At 41.9% G+C, this 22,744-nt stretch overlaps 1 protein-coding gene across 2 annotated transcripts in view; it reads right to left on the bottom strand.

Moving 5' to 3' along the window:
- ALDH12A1 (aldehyde dehydrogenase 12A1) overlaps positions 1-22,744 on the bottom strand; it is a 156,416-nt gene that overhangs the window by 7,210 nt on the left and 126,462 nt on the right. For both annotated transcript variants that reach the window (XM_087664088.1, XM_087664087.1), the window contains 4 exons: positions 13,912-14,001; positions 13,681-13,770; positions 10,669-10,878; positions 10,466-10,576 (listed from right to left, as the gene is read on the bottom strand). In XM_087664088.1, coding sequence (XP_087520214.1) covers positions 10,466-10,576; positions 10,669-10,878; positions 13,681-13,770; positions 13,912-14,001 — 501 coding nt within the window. The remainder of the gene's footprint in view (positions 1-10,465; positions 10,577-10,668; positions 10,879-13,680; positions 13,771-13,911; positions 14,002-22,744) is intronic.

Here is a 22,744-nt window from a genome sequence, read left to right as displayed (position 1 = left end):
AAATGATCCTTAGGGTAAAACCCTAGATCGTTCTTGTATAGGTGTTCAGCTAACCCTAACATTCTGTGAATGTGGGTAGGATCTTTGGGATCGAAAGTCTTGGCTTGGCATCCTAAGTGCGATACTAGGCAGAATTTTTAACATACTAAACCCTAGCTAGAACTTTGAGGTTTTTGTCGTACTAACCATTTATGCTTTTATGAATCCCATGTGGGTTATGCCATAAGACATAACATTATATGCAAATATGCAATTCATTGACTTTTTCCTTCTATGCAACTATAAAATGTACAATGATCATTTCTTTTCCCTCGCGCTAAAACTATAATGATGCAACGAAACCAAAGCTTTAATGATTGACAATTTAGGGCTAACTCGTATAAAAACCTACGTTGAATTTCATCAAGAACTATGCTCATAACCCTTCGCTTAATGCATTGAATTCGAGCTTTAATATGAAATGCATCATTTTTTAAATACAAACTTCGATAAAAGAATTTCATGCATGAGTGAAATACCATGAGATCCATTAATGATTTAGCCCGTCCTTTAGCACTTAACCGACCTAAAATGCAAGCATTCCTCGCATGCAACTGGCAAAGTTCATAGTTTCCTTTCCATGCATTGCATTCCTTTAGACAACATTCAATGGTGTCTAAGATTATCCTCTATATGTATCACGTCCATGAATTTAAATCATAAGGCAACATGCGACATAAGCTCCATCCTTCTTAACACGATATCCTCTTCTAATTTATGTATTATCATTCAAGAAGATTTGCAACTACCCTTATTGACGGGAGTGCGTGCAATTTCAATTAATCGGCATGCACTAAACTTTGTAAGACGAATGGATGAATGCATTTAATTTTTTCTAAAAACCATCGTGCTTAACGCATCCCTTTCATGCGAGAAATACAATTGGAACTTGGGGATGAGGACTCGCAGTGTTGTCCACGCATAAACTTGGGTTGGAGGATCCCGCGTGTGCGCCTCGCGTCTTTAGCTTTGGAGTCATCAATGACGTAGATTCTTGGCTCCACAAACTTGTCCTTGCCTTTATGCGATCTCCGAACTCCCTCCAAGCTTTGGTAAATCTGTTCAAGAACTGCCTACTCCCCCCCTTGCGCAGGAATTGCCTTTACAAGACGTGGTTTTTAAAGAACCCGGGGAAGGCAGTGTGTATAGGGCTTATGGAAGCCTTATTTTTTTAGAAGCTTCTAAGCTTCTATCTACTGTCAGAAACGTGGAGAGAGAGAGAATTTGATGGAGGAGATGATGAGGAGGAGATAGCCACACATGTGGCTAGTTTGCATGCTTCTTCCTCCCCCCGTGCTCTCCTACTTCTCATCACTCCTCTCACACTCCCTCTTCCCCTGCCATGCATCGGCTGACGGGAGAGGGGATTATTAAAAAAAATTGTCAAAATTTTAACCATTATCCCCTTTTTCCCTCTAGAAGAGGTCTTCTCGTGCGGGCTTGCGGTCTTCTAGCCACGGCCTCTTATGCACGTCACGGAGCTGGAATTTATCAATGCGCGTGGAGGGAACACTTAGCCACCAACATTTATTAACGCGGAAGATTATTTTGAATTGCTTTCTGAGCGTCGTGTGCGGGGTCATTAATATTTCGTACGGAAATATTACATTCTCTTCCCCTTAGAGGAATCGAGATGTCCTCATCTCGAGAAGAGCTGGGGGTATTGTTGGTTGAGAGTACTTTCGTCCATCCAAGTGGCATCCTCTTCGGGATAATCTTTCGACTGGAGGAGGTATTCTCTCAAGGTTCTGGATCTCAAATGTCTCTCCCTAACATCTAAGATCCTGTCAGGCCGTAGCTCAAGGACTCCTTGGCTAGGCATTACAACTTGTTGATCATCAAGTATGTGACTAGGGTTAGGTACATACTTCTTCAATAGACTGATATGGAATACATTATGAACCTTCAGGTTTTCAGGGAGTTGCAGTCTATAAGCATTAGGCCCTAGGCACCTGAGAATCTTGTAGGGTCCACAATACCTTGAACTTAGCTTTTTGCATTCACCCAAGGACAAGGAACTCTTCTTTGGACGTATGCGAATGAAGACCATATCACCTTCAACGAAGGATCTATCTTGACATTTCAGATCCGCGTAAGCTTTCTGTATATTCTTGGCGGCTTGGATGTCATGTCTTATTGACTTGATTTGGTCATCCATATCTTCCAGCATTTGCTTTGCGGCTTCAACCCTCAAGGTTGGATCCGAGAAGTTTAAAGGACTTCGACAGTCGTACCGATACAATGCTTGAAAAGGGGTCATCTGAATGCTTTGTTAATAAGAAGCATTGTAGGCAAACTCAACCAGTGGCAAATATTAAATCCACTTTTTGGGTTCACGGCAACAGTGAGCTCTTAGCATATCTTCTATAACTTGGTTGACTTGCTCCGTTTGACCATCGGTTTGGGGATGATAAGCTGTACTGAAACAGAGTTGAGTCCCAATGGCCTCGAGGATGGCTCTCCAGAAGTGTGATGTAAAGAGAGAGTCACGATCACTAACAATTCTTCTGGGTAACCCATGTAATTTGAATATCTCCTTGATAAATAACCTTGCGATATCTGAGGCTTTATAGTTTGTCTTAGCAAGAATAAGATGTGCAACCTTGGTGAGCATATCAACCACAACCATAATGGAGTTGTATCCTCCCTGAACTTCGGGCAGACCAACAACAAAATCCATACTAATGAATTCCCATTTTATTTGGGAAATGTCAAGCAGTTGCAATTTCGCTGGCATTTTTATATGTTCGGCCTTAATATGTTGACAAGACAAACATTCATTGACATATTTGAGAACGTCACCTTTAAGCCTCTCCCAATAATAGCTCTTTTTGACTGCATTGAGGGTCTTTGCATAGCCAGGATGTCCTGAAAAAGAGGAGTCATGAGCTTCCCAAAGTATCTTCTGCTGGAGTGACTGGCTTGCCGGTATACATAATCTCGTTCTGTAGTAGATAAGTCCACTATTGATAGAGAATTCTAGATACTTTGCCTGTAGCTTCGGGTCTTGATCCTTGATGGGGATCTCCCTTAGCAATTTCTGATAGGTTGGATCATGGCATGCCTCTTCTCTAGCTAGCTCAAGAATTGGGTTGTTTGGCATGGATACCTTTGTGGCTAAAGATCTAACTGTTGATGGATCTTGTAAAATCAGAGAATTCAGAAATGCCTTGCGACTGAGTGCATCGGCAACTACATTCTCGTTTCCAGGCTGGTATTTGATTTCAAAATCATATTCCTCCAGCACTTCAATCCATCGACGTTGCCTCATGTTGAGCTCATTTTGGGTAAAAATCCATTTGAGACTTTTATGATCCGTCACTAGGGTAAACTTGTTACCCAGCAAGCAGTGTCTCCAAAGCTTGAGAGCATGGATGACAGCTAACAGCTCCAGATCGTGGGTAACATAGTTTCTCTCATGGCTCTTCAGTTTCCTAGAAGAGTATGCTACAGGATGACCTTGCATAAGCACATATCCTAAGGCAAGTGTGCTAGCATCAGTTATTACTTCAAACTCCTTACTGAGATCTGGAAGTTTCGGGATAGATGCTGATACCAAGCTTTGCTTTAGTTTATCAAAGCTGGATTGTTCAGCAGTTGACCATACAATTGATGCTTGCTTCTTCAGTAGATCGGTTAGAGGTGCTGCTATCAGGGCATAGTTTTTGATAAAGACCCTGTATCATCCTGTCAATCCAAGAAAATTGCATATTTCTTTGACAGTTGTTGGTGTTGGCCACTCCAGAACGTCTCTGACCTTGGCTGGATCCACTGAAATTCCTTCCGCTGATACAATGAATCCCAGATATTCAATCTGTCACTTGAAAAATGCACACTTCCTCTTTTTGGCATAAAGCTTGTGTGCCCTCATTGTCTCAAGGACAATGCGAAGCTGGGGTTCATAATCTTCTTCCTGTTTGGAGTAGACTAGGGTATCGTCAAAGAAGACGAGTACAAAGTCATCAAGATATGGCCTAAAGATATCCTGCATTAGCCTGTTGAAGGTAGCAGGAGCATTTGTCAACCCGAATGACATGACTAGGAATTCAAAGTGCCCATATCTTGTGTTGAATGCCATCTTTGGGATATCTTCTTCCTTGATTCTTATCTTATAATATCCAGACCTGAGATCTATCTTGGAGAAGATCTTCGCACCTTGAAGATGGTCAAGAAGTTCATCTATTTTTGGAATGGGATATTTGTTCTTAATGGTTGATTGATTCAACCCTCTGTAGTCAATACATAACCGAAGCGTTCCATCTTTCTTCTTCTGGAACAGCACTAGAGCTCCCCATGGTGAATTGCTAGGACGGATGTAGCCTTGGCCTAACAGTTGCTTGAGTTGCTCCTTCAACTTAATCGCTTCCGAGATAGACATTCTATATGGTCTCTTTGCGATTGGTGCAGCTCCTGGCACTAGCTTGATTTCATGATCGACTTCCCTTTGAGGAGGAAGTTCTGTCAGCTCTTCAGGAAATACATCTGCGTACTCCTTTAGCCATGAAGGTTCTTCCCTAGACTTCTGATTCTGATCTAGCTTATTTAGCTTAATCAAATAGACAGGTAGCCCCTTTCTAACTCCTTTAATTATCCGAGATGCTTTGGACAGTTGAATTTTTGGCTTCCCAGCCTCTCCTTGAGTTGTGACCAATTTCTCTTCAGAATTTCGAAAGGAAACTTGGCCCTTTCTACAATGAATGTGGGCATCATTAGGTTTAAGCCAATCCATTTCGAGCAAACACTCATGGATACCTAGGTTCATAACCCTGAATCTGACCGAAGTCGACTTTCCACCCAGCAAGAATTCCACCTTAGCAGTTTGCCTGGTACAAGTGACCTCACGACCATTTGCTAATTCCACAAGTAAGGTAGGTGCATCTTTTGTGGCTATTCCTAATCTTCTTGCATAAACTGGTGAAATAAAGAAATGTGTACTGCCACAATCAATCAAAGTTTTGAAGCTTTTACCTTGATAATCCGATGGAGTTTGAATCACTGAGAATTGGTGATTCGGGCCTTTCTTGTGAAGAGTGGCATGAACTGTTGCCCTCTCAAAGTCAACTTGCATGGTCGGGTCTTCTTCATCACACATCTCCCTGTTAGCAACACTGGCGATTCTTTCTTTGGCCCTAACGGCGGCTCCTTGGGCACGGACGGTTCCTTGGAGTGGTCCTTGACGTCGTCCTCCATTAAGCTTGGGACACTGCCTTTTAAAATGACCGGGCTCGTTGCAATGGAAGCAACGGAGATTGGGGCCATTACCTTGGGTAGAAACGAAATTATTTACAGTGTTGGTGCTAGCTTTCTTCCTTTGTCCCTGCATTCTCTTGGCCTCGGACCTATACACTCCCTTGTTCTGATCCTTGTATGACCAAGTCTTGTTATTTCTTGGCCTGGTCTATACCTCCTCTATTATGGGCGCAGCTCCAATGAGCGCATCCTGAAGGTCTGTTGGGCGCATTGATTCGAGGTGGGTGTTTATAGATGGGTTTAATCCAGCATAAAACTTCGACACCTTTTGTGTCATATCCATTTGTGGCGCATACTTCAAAAGAGAGACGAACTTTGAATAGTATGCATCAAGAGATAGTCCAAGCTGCTTCAGTTCATAGAACTCATTCATCTTCTGCGTGTAGTAGGCAGGTGGTAGATATCTTCCTCGCACAGCTCTTTTAAGCTTCTCTCGAGTAATTGACCCTTCCGAGATCCCTTGGCCTCTGCACCATTGCTTCCGCCAAAGCCTTGCTTCGCCGGTAAGCTTCAGCTTGGCGAGCATTGCTTGGTTGGCGGGTGCAGTACCTGCTGCTTCGAAATAATCCTCCATGGATTCGATCCAGATCTCGGCATCAGTTTGGACGGTTCTTCCCTTGCCATCAAATTCTGGTGGCTTGATTTGCTCGAGACGAAACTTTTTCTCCTGAATCACGGTCGTGCTTAGTGTAGGGGTGCCGGGTGGCGCTTTCTAGACTTTCTTCCCGATGGACTGCTAAGACACGTCCCACAAGTGAACAGGTGGACGCGTTACAGTTGGTATCAGAGCGAACCAACGAGGAACTAATATTTACAAGAAAACTTAATGAGGAGAAGTAGAGCAAATGTTGATGTTAAGAACATTTCCTTACTTATCGATGCTGGTCTGCAGAGTCGCAAAGTATGGAACAAATTCTTGGTGTTCCAAGTTATGTTTATGACTACGATGCGTGCTTCGACTTATCGACGGAGGATCGATATGATAAATATTCTAGATTGCGTCTACAATCCTTCACCTTTGTACGTGGAACGGAGATGGACGGGTGATTCAAGAATTTATTACATAGCTGCCCACGGACTTGCATACCTTCGCATCAACTTGAAGAGAATCAAGTGGATGGAGGACATAAAGATCGTGAAGCTGTTCATTTTTGTTGAAGCTCACACAAACGCAACCCTACATGTTGGCAGTCGAAAGATCAAGCAAAACACATATGTGTACAAGGAAATGACTTGGATAATCCCTGCTGATAGAGTCAAGGTGTTGGGACGCTATGAAAAGAACGGGTACCAAAGGAAATGATACCCTAATCTTTCTATGACCTATCGATTCCTGAAAATCCATGACCCCCAAATTAATGTATCAGCCATAGTTACCTGGAATGGGGAACGAGAACGGGAGCGGGACCCCCTGGAACGGGGAGAACGTCCAAGGTGGGGGAACGGAAACGGGGGGGAACGGCACATATCTTAAGTGCCCCAAATATGCCCTGCATGATCAAGTTGCCCCAAAGAATGTCCCTCTAATTGCCCCAATATCCCTCAATGCTCCAAATTGACCCAAATGTCCCAAAATTGACTCGATTACCCCCACAACTCCAAATTGCTCATAAATTGCCCCAATTATTCTAGTTTCCCTTGAAATTAGACAATATAAATGGATGATTGCCTTTGAATTGAGAATAGGCTGAAATTTAATTGTGATTTGCAAGAGTTCATATTGCATCAAATTTGAGCTTTGCATGGACTCCTAATTGGCTTGTGGGTTGTCTTGACACTTTGAATATTCAAAAGAGAGAGAGAGAGAGAGAGAGAGAGAGAGAGAGAGAGAGAGATTAGTGTGTGCACATTAGGCAATTTGAGATAGGTGAACATGTAGTAGGAGTGTGATATAAGCAAAAAGAAAAAACATGGAAACATGTAAATTTTTGGTCAACAGGCCTAGAATGGCCGTTCCAAACAGGGAATGGCAGGGGGAACGGCAGGGAACGGCACAGGGAACGGCAGGAAACGTTCCCTGGCCGTTTCACCTCCTCCAAGGATCTGGAACGCGTTAAACCGTTCCTATAGGCCAGAACGGCCGTTCCCTGTTTCTCTGGTATCAGCTTGTTCCATCTTCCCAAATAATTGTACTCGAAAGGGCTATGCCCATATGAATGAAATAGACTTTTTTTTATCAATGATTGTCTTGACTGTGAGTATTGATAAAGAAGTTAAGTGATTAGGTCACTTGGCTGAAAGCTTAACTGGGCATGAAATGTAATGTGAGAAACGCCTAGCAAGCTTTTAACGTAAAGAATTTCAATGCCCAAACACAACCTCAAGTGCAAATTCCTAGTCCGATCCCTACACCAAGCACGACCGTGATTCAGGAGAAGAAGTTTCTTCTCGAGCAAATCAAGCCACCAGAATTTGATGGCAAGGGAAGGACCGTCCAAACTGATGCCGAGATCTCGATTGAATCCATGGAGGATTATTTTGAAGCAACAGATATTGTACCCGCCAACCAAGCAATGCTCGCCAAGCTGAAGCTTACCGGCGAAGCAAGGCTTTGGCGGAAGCAATGGTGCAAAGGCCAAGGGATCTCGGAAGGGTCAGTTACTTGGGAGAAGCTTAAAAGAGCTGTGCGAGGAAGATATCTACCACCTGCCTACCGAGGACGCTTAGGTGCTAGGGGAGGCTCTAGTCGTAAATCCCTTGCCTTCGAGTCCTGCACAAGAGGCCGACGTAACTCGGGATTGGATCTCGAGGCCCGCATACTAGTCTACGGGCGGAAACTTGGATTATTAATCCCTGAGGATTATGAATTAGCCTTTGGGCTGAATTATGGAATAGCCTTCAGACTGGATTATTATGATGTATTCCAAAGACTGATAAATAAGATCAATTGTTGAGAAGGAACTTGTTTGACATTGTTTTTCTTTGTCAGTGCTTAAGTTATGTGAAGGAACCGGTGATTAATTGGCTAATTAAGGAAGCTGTTTTTGTTTATCAAACTAAATGTGGTAGGTAATTAGACAACTAAAGCAACCCTGAGGAAAGTACGGTGGATGTGACCATGGGTCCGTCCTACGGAAGGATGGTCCCGGTTGGCCAGAAACTTTTCTCGAAGGAATTTGATAGCAAGGAACGATGACCTAGAATCTAGAGTACTAGAGTTCCCGATTTATGCTGTTTAAGAGAAACGGAATGGGACTATGCCTTACGGACAGAGAGGTCAAGCTTTGCATCCCTCTCGTTTCCCATTCTTCTTGAACCAAGTGCAGCATGAATCCGCTTCGACCCTGACGTTTCTACGTAAAGTAGTTCGCCTGGGATTTGACGTTAGCTTCCGTTCTAGGAATTTGACCACTAGGAAAACCCTGATTCAGGTCGGTCCTAAGTGGGAACGACCAGAATGCTTCCGCTTCGTGGCAGACTCGGAAAGACCTAGATCGCAAACCCCATGACATTCCGTGGGAGTGCCGAGCGGCGCTTTCTGGACTCTCTTCCCAATGGGCTGCTAAGACGTGTCTTACAAGTGAACAGGTGGACAGGTTACAGTTGTATCTTGTGTGAATGTATCAAAAACTTTGCGGAAATTCGCAAAGGAGCAATAGGATCTCTTCTTCCTAGCTTTCACTTGCTCAATCATGCCTCTTAGGGTGAAGTTGTGGTCAAGTATACAGAGCCCCTCTTTGAACCCAATCTATCCTAGGACTCTCAATCTCCCTCTCTTCGCACAAGCACTCATCTCTGCCTCCATCATTGCTCCATATATTTTGTCCGATGTGTGGCCCACCATGATGGCCTTGTAGTTACTGGGATCTCTAGAATTGTGGATAGGCACAATGGTATGCATAGTCTACTTGTATGGAAAGCCTTCCCCATCAATGCCTTGTTAAACATGAAAATAAGGAGAGGGGCCAAAATGTCCACTATATAAATGAAGTGCTCACCTTGTATACTTGTCTGATCCTATCGATCGTCCATATTGTAGGTGTTGTATCGCTTTTCTCACCAAATCATGTGCGAAGAAAGTGGATGTGGTAGGGCAAGGCTTTGGATGGTGTGGAATCAATGGGTTTGGAGGATATGGGAGCCCAACCACAATGAAGACAGCACCGGACATCATCATTGAGCTCAGATGTAGAGGTGGTTTAGGGATCACTAGCCCAGATAGTCAAAGTAGAGCCCTATTGGTGAAGCTCATTGTTAGAGGTCTTATTCCACGTGAGAAGTAGTGGAAGGAGCTATTGCTCTGGAGATTAAAGACCATTACCCCTGGTCTTGGAGGACCATGGTAACCCAACATAGACTAGCCTCTTCTGAGCTCTTGGAGATCCTTTTTCGGATCTTTTTAGTTCTCTTTTCTTTGCATAACAATAGACTAGTTTCATGGAAAGGACACTGAATTGTGAACTAAGCAAGCCATTGAGCGAAGCCAACTCACTTTGAACTTTTCTTCGTCAGAGTGGGCAACTGGTCACTATTACAAATGGGATCTCCTTGGCAGCATTATAGCTTGGTACATTTGGACAGACAGATGCAGTGATGTTATAGAGCAACCATATTCTACTTATGAAGACATTGACCCATCCATGAACAAAGATCATTCAAGTTGTAGGGTTATTCAGATTGCATGAATAAGAGGCAAGAGGTCACCATTGATTCATGGGAGTTTGCCACATTCTTTCACCTAGGGATTCCCAACATGTTGTGGCCTTACAGACCACTTGATTGGATGTTTACTAGCCTTGTAGCTAATTTCTCCCTTCAATAAAGAGCTAGTCAGTTAAAGCATCCGTTTCTATGTATTTTACATTGATGTAGAGGGATTCATATTTTGCAAATGTTTACATTGGTGATGCTTATCACTTGAGGTATATTTAATAAAAATTTACCACAGTAGCTATAAGAGATGCTAAACTGCATCTAACACGTGTATTCTTACTACAGAATTAGTTACAAACAGGATGACACATTGACACAATGTCCTTAAACCACCACAAAGCTTCAAATGGACATGACACACAGGTAGGAAAAAAATTTACAAGCACAAGATGACACTTTTAATTTCTTCTAAGTTCATTTCCAAACATCATTGCCACACTAAGCTTGAATTTCATTTAAATTCCCGAACATTTCTCCCATACTAACAAAAGTTCACAAGAAAACAGAACAATGATGGTGGTACCTGGAGAAAATGCGGATCATTTGAAACAATAGCTGCTGTCAAGTGTGCATGCATTCTCTCACATGCTTCAAGAACAAATGGTAGCTCGTTGCTTTTGTAATCTGTGATAACCTGTACAATTTCATTTCATCAGCCAAGTTTGAAGCTTCAATGTTTGGATGCAAAGTTACACAAGTCAAATATGTAGAGTAGCAATTTGTAACCTGCAAAGGACCAAAAATCTCAGTTGTCACAAGCTCAAAATGTTCATCTTTCAGCATCTGAGCAAGTGGGACAAAAACAGCAGTGGGTTCTAACGCTCCGTAGATTTTCGGAATTGTATGATTTTGTAAAGGTGTTCCACCAAAAAGCAATCTAGAACCAGGTATTGCCAGCAATCTATTGATATGATCCATCATTCGGTCTGTTGTTACCTGAAAGATTTATAAGTTACAAAGTAAATACTTCTTTATCCTTGAGTTTGAACTTCAAGAAGGTATCAGCCATGATCAAAATCTGTATTGACCAGTCTCTAAACATTATGACAAAAGCATGACTGACTTAGCAGCAAGAAGCAGAAGCCAATGACAGCATTTTGCTTTTCACATGGGCCATATGTAATACCCTATACTGCAACTAGTTTTGTTTGCAAAATGCAATGGTATCTCCTACAAAAAGAAGAGAAACTCATGATGACTCCAGACAGGAGAGACCATATTATAAGGGGTCTCTTCAGCAATAGTATGAAAAAAGCAGGAGCCATTTGAAATGGTGTCTTGAGAAGGCCGCAACAAGTGGGAGGCCACCCACCAACATTCTCCAAAATGAAGGCTTTGCATTTAAAAGGGGTTGCATTGATCCATCCCACCATCACTATATATTTTCACCATTTTTGCCCTTGCAGAGACCCAATAAAAGGGTTACCAAACGTGCAAATAATTTGAAATTATTGCCCATGCCAAGTCTGGCCACCACGTTCAACTGAGGGTGACCTCATTTTGCATCCCATAGTTTCAACATTGTATTAGCACCGAATTCTTGATAATATCCCAGTTGAGGTTGGAGTCCAAACTAAGTGTTTCGGCTTCATCCTTGTTTATGCTCATATATGTGTGTGTGTGTCTGTGTCTGTGTGTGTGTGTTGTTGCCTATGTCTTTTTGCATGCTCTTGGGCCTAGAACATTGCCTATTAACTGTTGCAGAATTTGTGTTTTCAGATCACTATGCTTGACACTTGAATATGCTTGCGTTTTGAGGTTCAGCACCTCATCCATGTATTTGTGAGTCCCTTTAACTAAGACAATATGATTGGGGATTTAAAACGATACGTTTTCTCACATCCACATGCAACATGGTAGCCACCTTTTGTTCTCTGGCATGGGTACTCAATCGAACTTCATGCAATTTGGGTTTGGAAACTTGTAAACGTATGTATTGTATCTGCTTGGTGTCCTTAGATCACATGCTCATAAATGCTTGCACATGCTATCAAGATATCCCCTGATGCTTGTGTAACTTGTAGGGGTGGTTGTCACATGACGGTGCGGGTACGAAGTGCCGGGGGGTTCCTCATAGCAATATGCTGGCTATGCAATCAATGCCTATGCCTCCAAATTCCTTGACATACCTCGTTAATGCAAAGAGGACTGGGAAGGAAGGTCTAGAAAAGAGGGGAGAGAAGTCTAGCAGGAAAGAGGACCCTGGAGGGAATAGGGACAATGATGCAGAGCAGTTACACAGAGAAGTCCACTTGCAAGAAGTTGGAAGACAGACATCTGGGAAGGGGTGATGTCTAGGGACAGAGAAGTCTAGGGAAGAGGAGAAGTTTGGAGGCAGAGAAGTCTGGAGACAGAGAAGTTTGGGGAAGAGCAAAGTTAGGCAGAGAAGTTTAGAGACAAAGAAGTCAGGAGATACAGGAGTCTGGGAAAGAGAGAAGTCATACAAAGGAGTCTGGAGAGAAGAGTGGACAGAACAGCCTAGACAAACAAAGACATGAAGTTTAGAGAGGGAGAGGTCTAAGTTTGGAGAGAAGTACAAAGAAGTAGAGGTAGAGGCAGAGCAGGAAGCCTGCAGGAAAGAGCAGAGAGAGAGTGAATTCTACAGAGAAGAGGGAAGAGAGAAAAGTATGGAGACAGGCTAGATACAAGAAGTCCAGAGGGAGGAGAGAGAAGTGAAGTCTGTGGTGAAAGGGGGAAGTGAAGAGAAGCCTGGAGACAAGAATGAGAAGAGAAAGATAGTGACGTCTCAGTGGTGAGAGACAAGAGTACATAGATTTGCAAGAGCACACTTCTATTAACATAAAATGATTGCTTGATACACTGGTTGCCTCTCCTCTCTTTTTATGGCTGAAGAGACGGGAGGGCAAAACATCTTCATACAATATCAATATCTAGAGATGGAGTGGTGGGGGAGGTTTTTCCCAGATTGTCAAACCAAAAAATCTCTGGGTGGTTGGGAACTTGCATATGGGTCCCATCTGCATTTAGAAGTCTCCAGACAAAGTCTGGAGGGAAAAACCTTTGGTGGGGCAGTTCTTGAGGCAGGTCCAGCACCGGTCCATGAAGGTCCAAGAAGTCTCCAAAGAAAGTCTAGTCTCTCCTGGGGAAAAACATAAGTCACTCAAGCACAGGAGTAAAAGTAACCTACTAAACTATATCTTGTACATGATAAAAGACTGTTCCTATGCCATATGCAAAGCGAGTACAACTCGAACACTTGTTGCTATATACAAGTGTGAAATACAACTCAAAGCTTCTATTTAAAAAAATAGAAGATTAAAAATTCTGTACAAAAGAGCTCTAGTGTGGTGTTCCCATGAAGCGTACAGTAACATGTTCTACACGATTAACAAATAAATTTTATTTGCTTGAGATAGAACCCACTAAGTGTGTGGCATTTGACTGGTAAGAATATCATCCTAACATCTATAATGCATTATTCTTAAAAATAAGAGTTGTTCCTCTAGCTTTCCACATAGTGAAGGACTTCTAACCCTAGGGCCTAAAGTACACAAAAATGCAGTCATATGGCTCAAATATTATAGACCAGAAGAATATATGCTTTATAAACCACAAAAAAATGGCAGTGAACAAAACAAGGACGCATTCTGTATTCTAGTTGTGAAATTTTTTGGATTATGACAGCTCAGATTAAATGCCAAGTCACAAACCACAACTACAACCTAGCCATTTTTACTGAACAACAAAGAATCGTACTGGATTGCACAATTAGCTTACTGTGAGAACTGGACCAATCGTAAGGTCTTCAAGCTTTCTCCTCTTAGCAAGGTTGCCCAGTTTTGCAATGAAGTTAGAAGATGCCCAATTCTGCACAGAATCCTGTATGTTAGCCTACTTTTTCATGAAAAGGCGTAATTTAAATTAAGGTTTCAAACTACCATCATTCTGAGTAAATAATGCCCTTAGACTTAAAGCAGCTATATAGTTTTGTAAATTAGCAACATTTACCTCATGCATAAATAGTATTGACTGTGCAGAACACTTCTGGCCACTACAAGCATATGCATCTTGATCACAAACCCAAGCAACATAGTCTTCCTGTGGACCAAGTGAATTGAGTTAGATAAGCTCCTTCATGTCTCTGAACAAGCTCAGAAACAATTCTAACACAGATAAGCCTCCATGAGATCAATGCAATGATGGCATATAACCAGACAATTACATAAAAATGGAACTTATGCAATCCAGTTCTAATAATGAGAAGACAATTTAGGCCAAACTAACATTTGTATTGACTTCACTTAGGAAGATGTTAGAAACATTTAAATAAGTCTGCAATAAAGTATTGTGCATACAAGATTGCCAATATCTCTTATATGCTAATCTCTATCACAATAATTCAGAAAACAAACTTCTTCTATCCATTGCTAAAAACGACATACTAATTTATCTCTTTCTATTGTTTTTTTTTAATCACTCATGCAGTGGGTTAAAACAAGCATAGTACACACTTCCACCTATATACTCTGATTGGATGCTTGTGACCAGAACTCCAAACATATCAAATCAAACTCCCCTCCAAAAAAGAATGTTCTGGAGTGTAGGCTGCCACCATAAAGAATAATGGCACAATCATGAAGTTCATCCAATATGCATATAGGTATACCTGTCAGTACCATCTTGCAGTGGAAAAGAGATTTCCTTTGACGCTGCTATTGTGGAGTCCCTTAATCCTAGGGTTGTTCTGTAAATAAACTACATTTGGCCTGCACAACCTTTTGAAGGGTATTGGTAATATTAACAGCCAATCAATTACAATGTTATTTGATAAGAGCTCTACTCATAATTTTCTTTCTTCTTAGCTAGTGCAAAGACTTTAACTGCACATGGCACCCATTGGCTAAGAATATAGAGTCCAATATGCAGAGGGTTTGACTATTGGTTATTGGGTTTGAATGGTGCCAAGGTTGCTTATTTCAATCCAATACTATAATTCTTTGGACTTTTGATTGATGAGTTTAGTCATCAATGGTACAATGTATTGCTCTTTCATTCAAATAATAATGTTAATAATAATTATGATATAAATATTTAGTAGGATTTTGTAATAATCTTGGTACAATGGATTTTGTAACAATTCTAGTACAATCGAGGTTATGTTAATAATAATTCTAGTAAAACGGATTTTGCAGTAGGATTACCTTGTATGAATCGAGGTCACACATACAATTTGGATCGAGTCAACCGACTAACAAAAATAACTTGATAAACTCCAACAAAGATGCAGGAGTTGGAGCACCTCTTTGTCAAACATCTATATAGACTTTATAGTTTGCCCAAAGAAATAGGCAATAACTCTAATCCTAAGTTCACTGGCCATTTCTAGCAAACAGGCTTCTAGAAGTTAGAGACTTGATTGTCGATGTTGTCCTTGGAAATTTTGAGACTGATGGACAGATTCATAAGACTAACTTAACTATGGAGCAGGCTTGTCCATGTCCGACAGACAAGCCAACCCATCCAATCCGTATTGTCCCGTAGGACTCATTCGATCTCGTCCGAAGGCATCTGATGGGTTTACTAGGTCAGTTAACTATGCTAGGGCCAACAATTCTCCTCTCTCCTCTCACACCCAAAGTCTATTGCTCTCTCCCACTCAATGCAGCCATCTCTCTCTCTCTCTCTCTCTCTCTCTCTCTCTCTCTCTCTCTGTGTGTGTCCCCCCCCCCCCCCCCCCAAAAAAAAAAACACAATCTACCTATACCCTGCCCCCCATAACTCTAAATCCTCTATGTAAAAATCTCTCCCCTCCCCCATCTCATCCATCCATTCTAGTATCTACTCACTTGAGCTTCCCACACTCTCTACTCCCTCATTCTCTCTACTTCCTTAACCTTTCTGCCTTCCTACTCCCTCAACCTCTCTATCCCTTTCTGCATTTACTTTATAATAAAGACTCTAAATGTATGTTTAAAGTCCAAGATTGTCAACTACAAAAATTATATGTAACGTTTTTTTTAATTGAACACAAGTCCAAGATTTATAAGTTTGATTAGTACCATACTAGTATCAGATGGTACTAATGGGACACCATCGAACGTCACAATCCTCCTATGGAGGATATACTATGTGCTTATGTTTCCATAGACAATCTAATTGGTAGCATTACCTTCCTCAGATTGAGTTTGCTTATAGCAATGCTAAGCATTTGGTTATTGGGTAAAGCCCGTTTATGTTAATGTATGGCTACGAGCCAAAATCAGTATTTGCCATTAAGCTTAAGGGGGTGAAAATATAGTCCATAGTTGACTTTTGAATGATATGTAGGAGATGTTGACAATTATGAAGAAAAGTGTTAAAATGGCCTAAGATCGTGCCATGTTTGACACTAAACAAAATTGTACTCCTCAAGAACTCTAGGAGGCAATGCAAGTTTCTCCTCCCAAAGGACTCAGATTCACTAACTACTAGCAAGTGCTATAGATTATCTTCAATGTATTGTGATTCTTTCCAAATTACCAAGAAGATAAATAATGTATCCTACGAGCTTGATTTACCTCCCAATACTTGAGTTTACCTAGTTTTACATTTGAGTCGTTCGAAAGAATGATTGAGGCAAAGTAAATTGATGGTTTGGATTGAGGAAGTCTCGCAAAATGACCACATTGCTCCTTACGTTCCACTCAAACCCAAATTAGTCCTTGATCATATGATGAAACAATCCCATTGGACGATTTCTCCCGAGTATTTGATCAAGTGAAAAATTTGACTAAAGTTGGAGACTCAATACATTCATTAAAACATCCACTTCATTCCTAAGGATATTGTTGAGGACAGCAATCAATCATAAGGGGGGGTTGTTATATCATTGGACACCCGGATGGGCACTAGTAGCATTGGTTACACTAGCTATGAAGCAACTTAGTATGAATGTACTAGACCTAGGGACACTTCAAGGCTGGTTGTCAAATACATTTTCTACACCAACCATGATGTATGGAGCGCTTGTCTAGACCCTTGGTTTGGCTACCTATCTATGGACACAAATTAAAAGGCCATAAATTATCCTGCTCCCACGAACAATCCACAACAAACCAATAGTACCACATGAGAACATTAGAGCAAAGTTTGCAACACCAACTATGATGATGGAGGCTCTTTTTCAAACCATTGGCTTTATACACAATATATGAGGTATGCATCCAAATGGATTGCCTAGGAGAGCTTTTGAGACCTCTTGGCAATTAACAGAGGTAGGGGATGGAAGCTCATGGTATGCATAGGTAGAGCAATGGCTCACCTCTTCTGCGTTGGACCTTGTGCTTGGGTAACACAAGGTTTTTTTTTTTTCATTTCTGACGAGTCATGTAGGCCTTTTCTCTCTCTGTTAATCCCATTATACTTGGTGGAATGACCAAAAACAATGGCGAGACCAACTCTATTCAGCTACAAAATTCATTTTATACACAACTGGCGGTTCTGTCTTTCTCTTAGTTGGAGCTTCAAGAATCTTTCTTCATGGAAAAAGTTTCCTAAACAAGTGGATCCTTTGCTTCCCGCCCCGCCGATACTTTAACATTCGGATCGGAAGCATCTATTTCTAATGGGAATGCCCTACCCTTGAGTGTGACTTGAACAATTGATTTGCGATTTTGTTTTTGTTCCAAAGTGCAGTTGCACCGCACTCGATCGGAAAGCCAATTGTAGGAAAGGAAGCAAAGGATTCACTTTTTTAGGAAACTTTTTTCTTGATGAAAGATATTTGAAATGGAGACTAATAAAAATGAGGTTGCAATTAATGTGAATAAGGCCAATTGAAAGGCTATAGTCATAGCGAGACCAAAATGCCCTGCTTACGGATCATCAAGTATTTTTCCAGATGTTGGAACACACACACACACACACACACACACAACACAACACAAGGCCCCTCCCTACACTTCCCTTGCACTAAGAGGAACCTGGTCATGTGAGGATCTCGATCAACTGCACATACCATACATGTGGATTGCACTTGAAAGCCCCTCCCCCCAAAGATGTCATACTATAAGGACCACTTTCTAAGGACCATAGTTGATGATCTCATTGAGAGACCTTACCTAGACATATGCATATTTTCTACAAATGCATGGCCTATGGTACACTTCGAGTGAGATACTCCACACTATTCAGAGGGGATACCTCCCTAAGACTAGCCATGGAACCCCCAAGATTAGCGATGCTTAGGCCAATTTCTACTTGAGATCCAGAGGCTCTACACATCATTGTGCTTGTCAAGCACCATGTCGAGAGGGAGCAAATCACCACCTCACCGATTTTTCCAAATAGTAAATATAACATTGCACCTACACAAAGAGGGGTGATAGTCAAGAGAACTAAGGAGATTGGAGCTGCAAAGCCAACCAAGGGTGCAAGGATACCAAAATAGAGACTGTACTAGAGAGAGAGGCTGCAAATCCCTTGGTGGTACAAGCAACACTTGTAAGAGTTGAGAGACTAGTCTAAACGCTATCTATACACCACCTCATTAGGGATATGTGACATATTGTACCCACCAATTCTGATTGGATGGAGATAGAGAGGATGCTGTCACATGGTGGTATCATTGTATCCTTGACACACATAGCAGCCCATCATTCAGTCTCATAGCTAGTCACGTAGTGCTCCATCCACCTGCCCCGCTTCTCGTATCCCTACATGGACATTGTATTGCATATCACTCTACACCTTGCTTTGCATTGTATATCTTTGATTACCACTTTGCATGTTACACTTTGATACCCATTGAGTATTGCCATTGTACATGGTGTTGCGCTAAAATAAGCATTACATGCTGAATTAGCCTCTTGAATAGCCCCAAAGATGCTTAATTAATGAAAACCCTAAAATGGTTTGCAGTTTGAGAGAGTTTAAAACAATGCACGGTACGAGGTCTTGAAACTTTCTATAAATAGGTAGGCTTCCCTCCATTCAGCTCGATCTCGTTTTTGCAGGTTTCAGGCCCTCTAGCTTCGCTAGCCACACCCCATTCACGAAGGGCATCTCAGTTGAAGCTGTCCATTGCTGTCTACATCAATGTGGCGCTTGTTTCCAGCCTCTTCCTTGCTGATTCGCACTGTTTTCAGCTAGCCGACTGCTGCTGATTGGGGCACTACTTTGTACAGCCTGTCCATGTCAGAAAGCTGCTACGTTTGCAAGCTGCCGGCCAGCCTGCAAACGCACTGTTTTCAGCTAGGCGACTGCTGCTGATTGCTGCACTGCTGTAGCACAGCCTATCCATGTTAGGAAACTGTTGCGTTTGCAGGCTGCCACCCAGCCATCAGCAACCTCATCCTAGCTGTCATCATCAATCTGCTGCCTGTATTTACGTGCAGGCTGCTGCCACATCATCTGCTGCCTGTGTTTACTAAGCAGACTGCTGCCACATCATCAAATGAATTTGCGTTTGCAGTTTTCTCTCTCTTCTACGGCCTGCCTCTATCCAGCACTGATCCAACATCATTGTTTGCTGCGTTTGCTGCTGTCCGACACACTTACCGCATGGGCTGCTAAGTCCTTCGACGATCAGGTCACATTATTTCTAAACAAGCTGTCGAGTAAATACTTCCATTTTGTGCAGCAAGTGATCTCATAGCCCACTATGCTCACATTCTATGAATTTGAGTGTCCATCACTACATTATGCTCAGCTATTTTATAGTTTGACCTCTACAAAGGAGGCTCTTGTTGGTTCTTCTCAAAAGGGACAGCAAGGAGGGTAAACAAAATCAAAATTCCACTCAAAATAAAAAGCAAACTCAAAATCAATCTAGTGAGACCCCATGAGACTCCTGGTAATCTCTCAAACCTAGGTTGCTGAATGTACCGAAGAAAAATCCGTATTGTCAACATTGTCAAAACACTAGCCACTTTGACAACAAGTATTGATCAAAGGCAAGAAGCACACCACCAAAATCTAAGACCTAAAACCTTGCTCCTCAATCAAGCAACCCCCAACAGAGGAGGCAGGGTGGTGGCAACCCTTAGTAGGGGTAGTGGCAAGGCCAGACCCATGCTGCCACAAGTCAACCGTCACATCCGACAAATTTCTCAATGCCAAAGGACTTGTCTGATTGGTCTACAAAGGCCCACATTGTCTGCCTAGAGACATTTGAGGATGCGAGTCTCGTCCACATCTACGAGTTGCCTCTTGACGAGGTAACTGTAGAGGCCGACTTGTTATAGCAGAGTACTCTAACTATTCCTTGGATTGTGGATAGTGGATCTACCCATCATATGATCCACATTGAGAACATTTTCATTTCCCCAGCCCTTGCAACCGAATGAGTTTGAGTTCGGAACAACTCCTCAATCAAGATACATACTTACAATCATATCAGTTTTGCCACTAACCTAGGGTCAGATCATGCTACATTGAATGATGTATATATGCCCCCCAAAACTTGTTATTCATTCACTAGCTTTGTCGATTGGGTCAAACAATCTTATTCACAACGACCACATTCAAGGTCCTCGACTCTTAGCTTGGATTAGCGATTGCTCCCGGTGCAACATAGCCTAGTGACCAGTACCTCTCGGTCTATGATTTCTTTTCAAGCGCCAACAACCCAAGGTTCTTAGTTCCACCGCTTCCAAGCTATAGGCACTACACGGGAACCTACAAGCACTAAGTGTCTTTGGCATTTTCACTTAGGGCATCTCGGATACAACTCTATTTATGAGTTATCATATTGACAAATGGTTGATGGGGGCTTCCCCGCCTAAAGCTATCGCAAGATATTTGTAAAGCTTGTAAACTTAGGAAGCAACAACGTATCCCATTGCCTCAATAGTCTACACATAGAGTTGAGGCGCCTCTTAGATTATTTCATGTTGATCTTTGTGGACCGACATCCACCACCGCCTCGAACACACTATACTTCTTTTTTATTGTGAATGATCATTCTAGATACATGTGGGTGTACTTTCTTTAGCATAAGTCCGATGCCTTCACATATTTTTCTGCTTGGGTGCTAGTGGTACATAATTCCACTAATCTTCTGCTTGAGAGTTTGGCTTGCAGGGATACATAATCTTGTCCTAAAGTAGACAAGTCCGCTACTGATGGAGAATTCTTGATACTTCGTCTTTAGCTTCGGGTCTTGATCCTTGATGGGGATCTCCCTTAGCATTTTCTGATAGAATGGGTCATGATATACCTCTTCTTTTGCTAGCTTAAGAATCGGGTTGTTTGGCATTGATACCTTTGTGGCTAGAGACCTTGCTGTTGATGGATCTTGCAAAATGAGAGAATTTAGAAATGCCTTGCGACTGAGTCCATCGGCAACTACATTCTCTTTTCTAGGCCTATATTTGATTTCAAAATCATATTCTTCCAGCACTTCGATCCATCGACTTTGCCTCATATTCAGCTCATTCTGGGTGAAAATCCATTTAAGACTCTTGTGGTCTGTTACGTTACCTAGCAAGTAATGTCTCCAAAGTTTGAGAGCATGGATGAAAACCAACAGCTTTAGGTCGTGGGTAGCATAATTCCTTTCCTGGATCTTCAATTTTCTTGAAGAATATGCTACGAAATGACCTTCTTGTATAAGTACACATCCTAAAGCAAGTGCGCTAGCATCAGTTACCACTTCAAACTCCTTCCTAAGATCAAGAAGTTTCACGATGGGTGCTGATACTAAGCTTTGCTTTAGTTTGTCAAAGCTGGTCTATTCAACAGGTGACCATACAATTGCTACTTGCTTCTTTAGTAGATCAGTCAGCGCTGTTGCAATCGAAGCATAATCTTTGATGAAATTTTTGTACCACCCTGTCAACCCAAGAAAACTATGTATTTCTTTGACAAAAGTTGGTATTGGCCATTCCAGAACGTCTCTGACCTTAGCTGGATCTACTGAAACTCCTTCTACTAATACAATGAAACCCAGATATTCAATCTGTCGCTTGAAAAATGTGCACTTCTTCTTCTTGGCATAAAGCTTGTATGCTCTCATTGTTTCAAGAACAATGCGAAGCTGGGGTTCATGATCATTTCCCTATTTTTAGTAGACTAGGGTACCGTAAAAAAAGACGAGTACGAAGTCATCAAGATATGGTCTAAAGATATCGTGCATTAACATGTTGAAGGTAGCAAGAGCATTCGTCAGCCCGAATGATATCACTAGGAATTCGAAGTGTCCATACCTTGTAGTGAATGCAGTCTTCGGGATATCTTCTTCTTTGATCCTTATCTGATAATATCTAGATCTTAGATCTATCTTTGAGAAGATCTTCGCCCCTTGAAGACGGTCAAGTAATTCATCTATTCTTGGAATGGGGTATTTATTTTTTATGGTTGCTTGGTTCAACCCTCTGTAGTCAATGCATAGGCGAAGCGTTCCATCTTTCTTCTTTTGAAACAACATTGGAGCTGCCCATGGTGAACTACTAGGACCCTTGTAACCTTGGTCTAACAGTTGCTTGAGTTGCTCTTTCAGTTCGATAGCTTCCGCGATGGACATCTTATATGGCCTCTTTGCGACCGGTGCAGCTCTTGGCACAAGTTTGATTTCGTGGTCGACTTCCCTTTGGGGAGGAAGTTCTATCACATCTTCAGGGAATACGTCTGCGTATTCCTTTAACCATGAAGGTTCTTCTCCGGATTCCTAATTCTGATCTAGCTTATTCAGTTTAGTCAGACAAACAGGTAGACCCTTTTGAACATCTTTTATTATCCGTGTTGCTTTTGCCAACTATATTTTTGGCTTACTAGCCTCACCTTGAGTCGTGACTAGTTCTCCTTCAGAATTGCGGAAGGAGACTTGGCCCTTCCCACAGTAGATGTGGGCATCATTGGATAT

The sequence above is a fragment of the Lygodium microphyllum genome, chromosome 23, assembly GCF_053477565.2.
Source record: "Lygodium microphyllum isolate KBCC chromosome 23, Lygodium_microphyllum_v1.1.10, whole genome shotgun sequence".
In the NCBI taxonomy this organism is placed as follows: Eukaryota; Viridiplantae; Streptophyta; class Polypodiopsida; order Schizaeales; family Lygodiaceae; genus Lygodium; species Lygodium microphyllum.
Note: the sequence above shows the minus strand (reverse complement) of the source record. Positions and strands in the feature narration are given on the sequence as shown.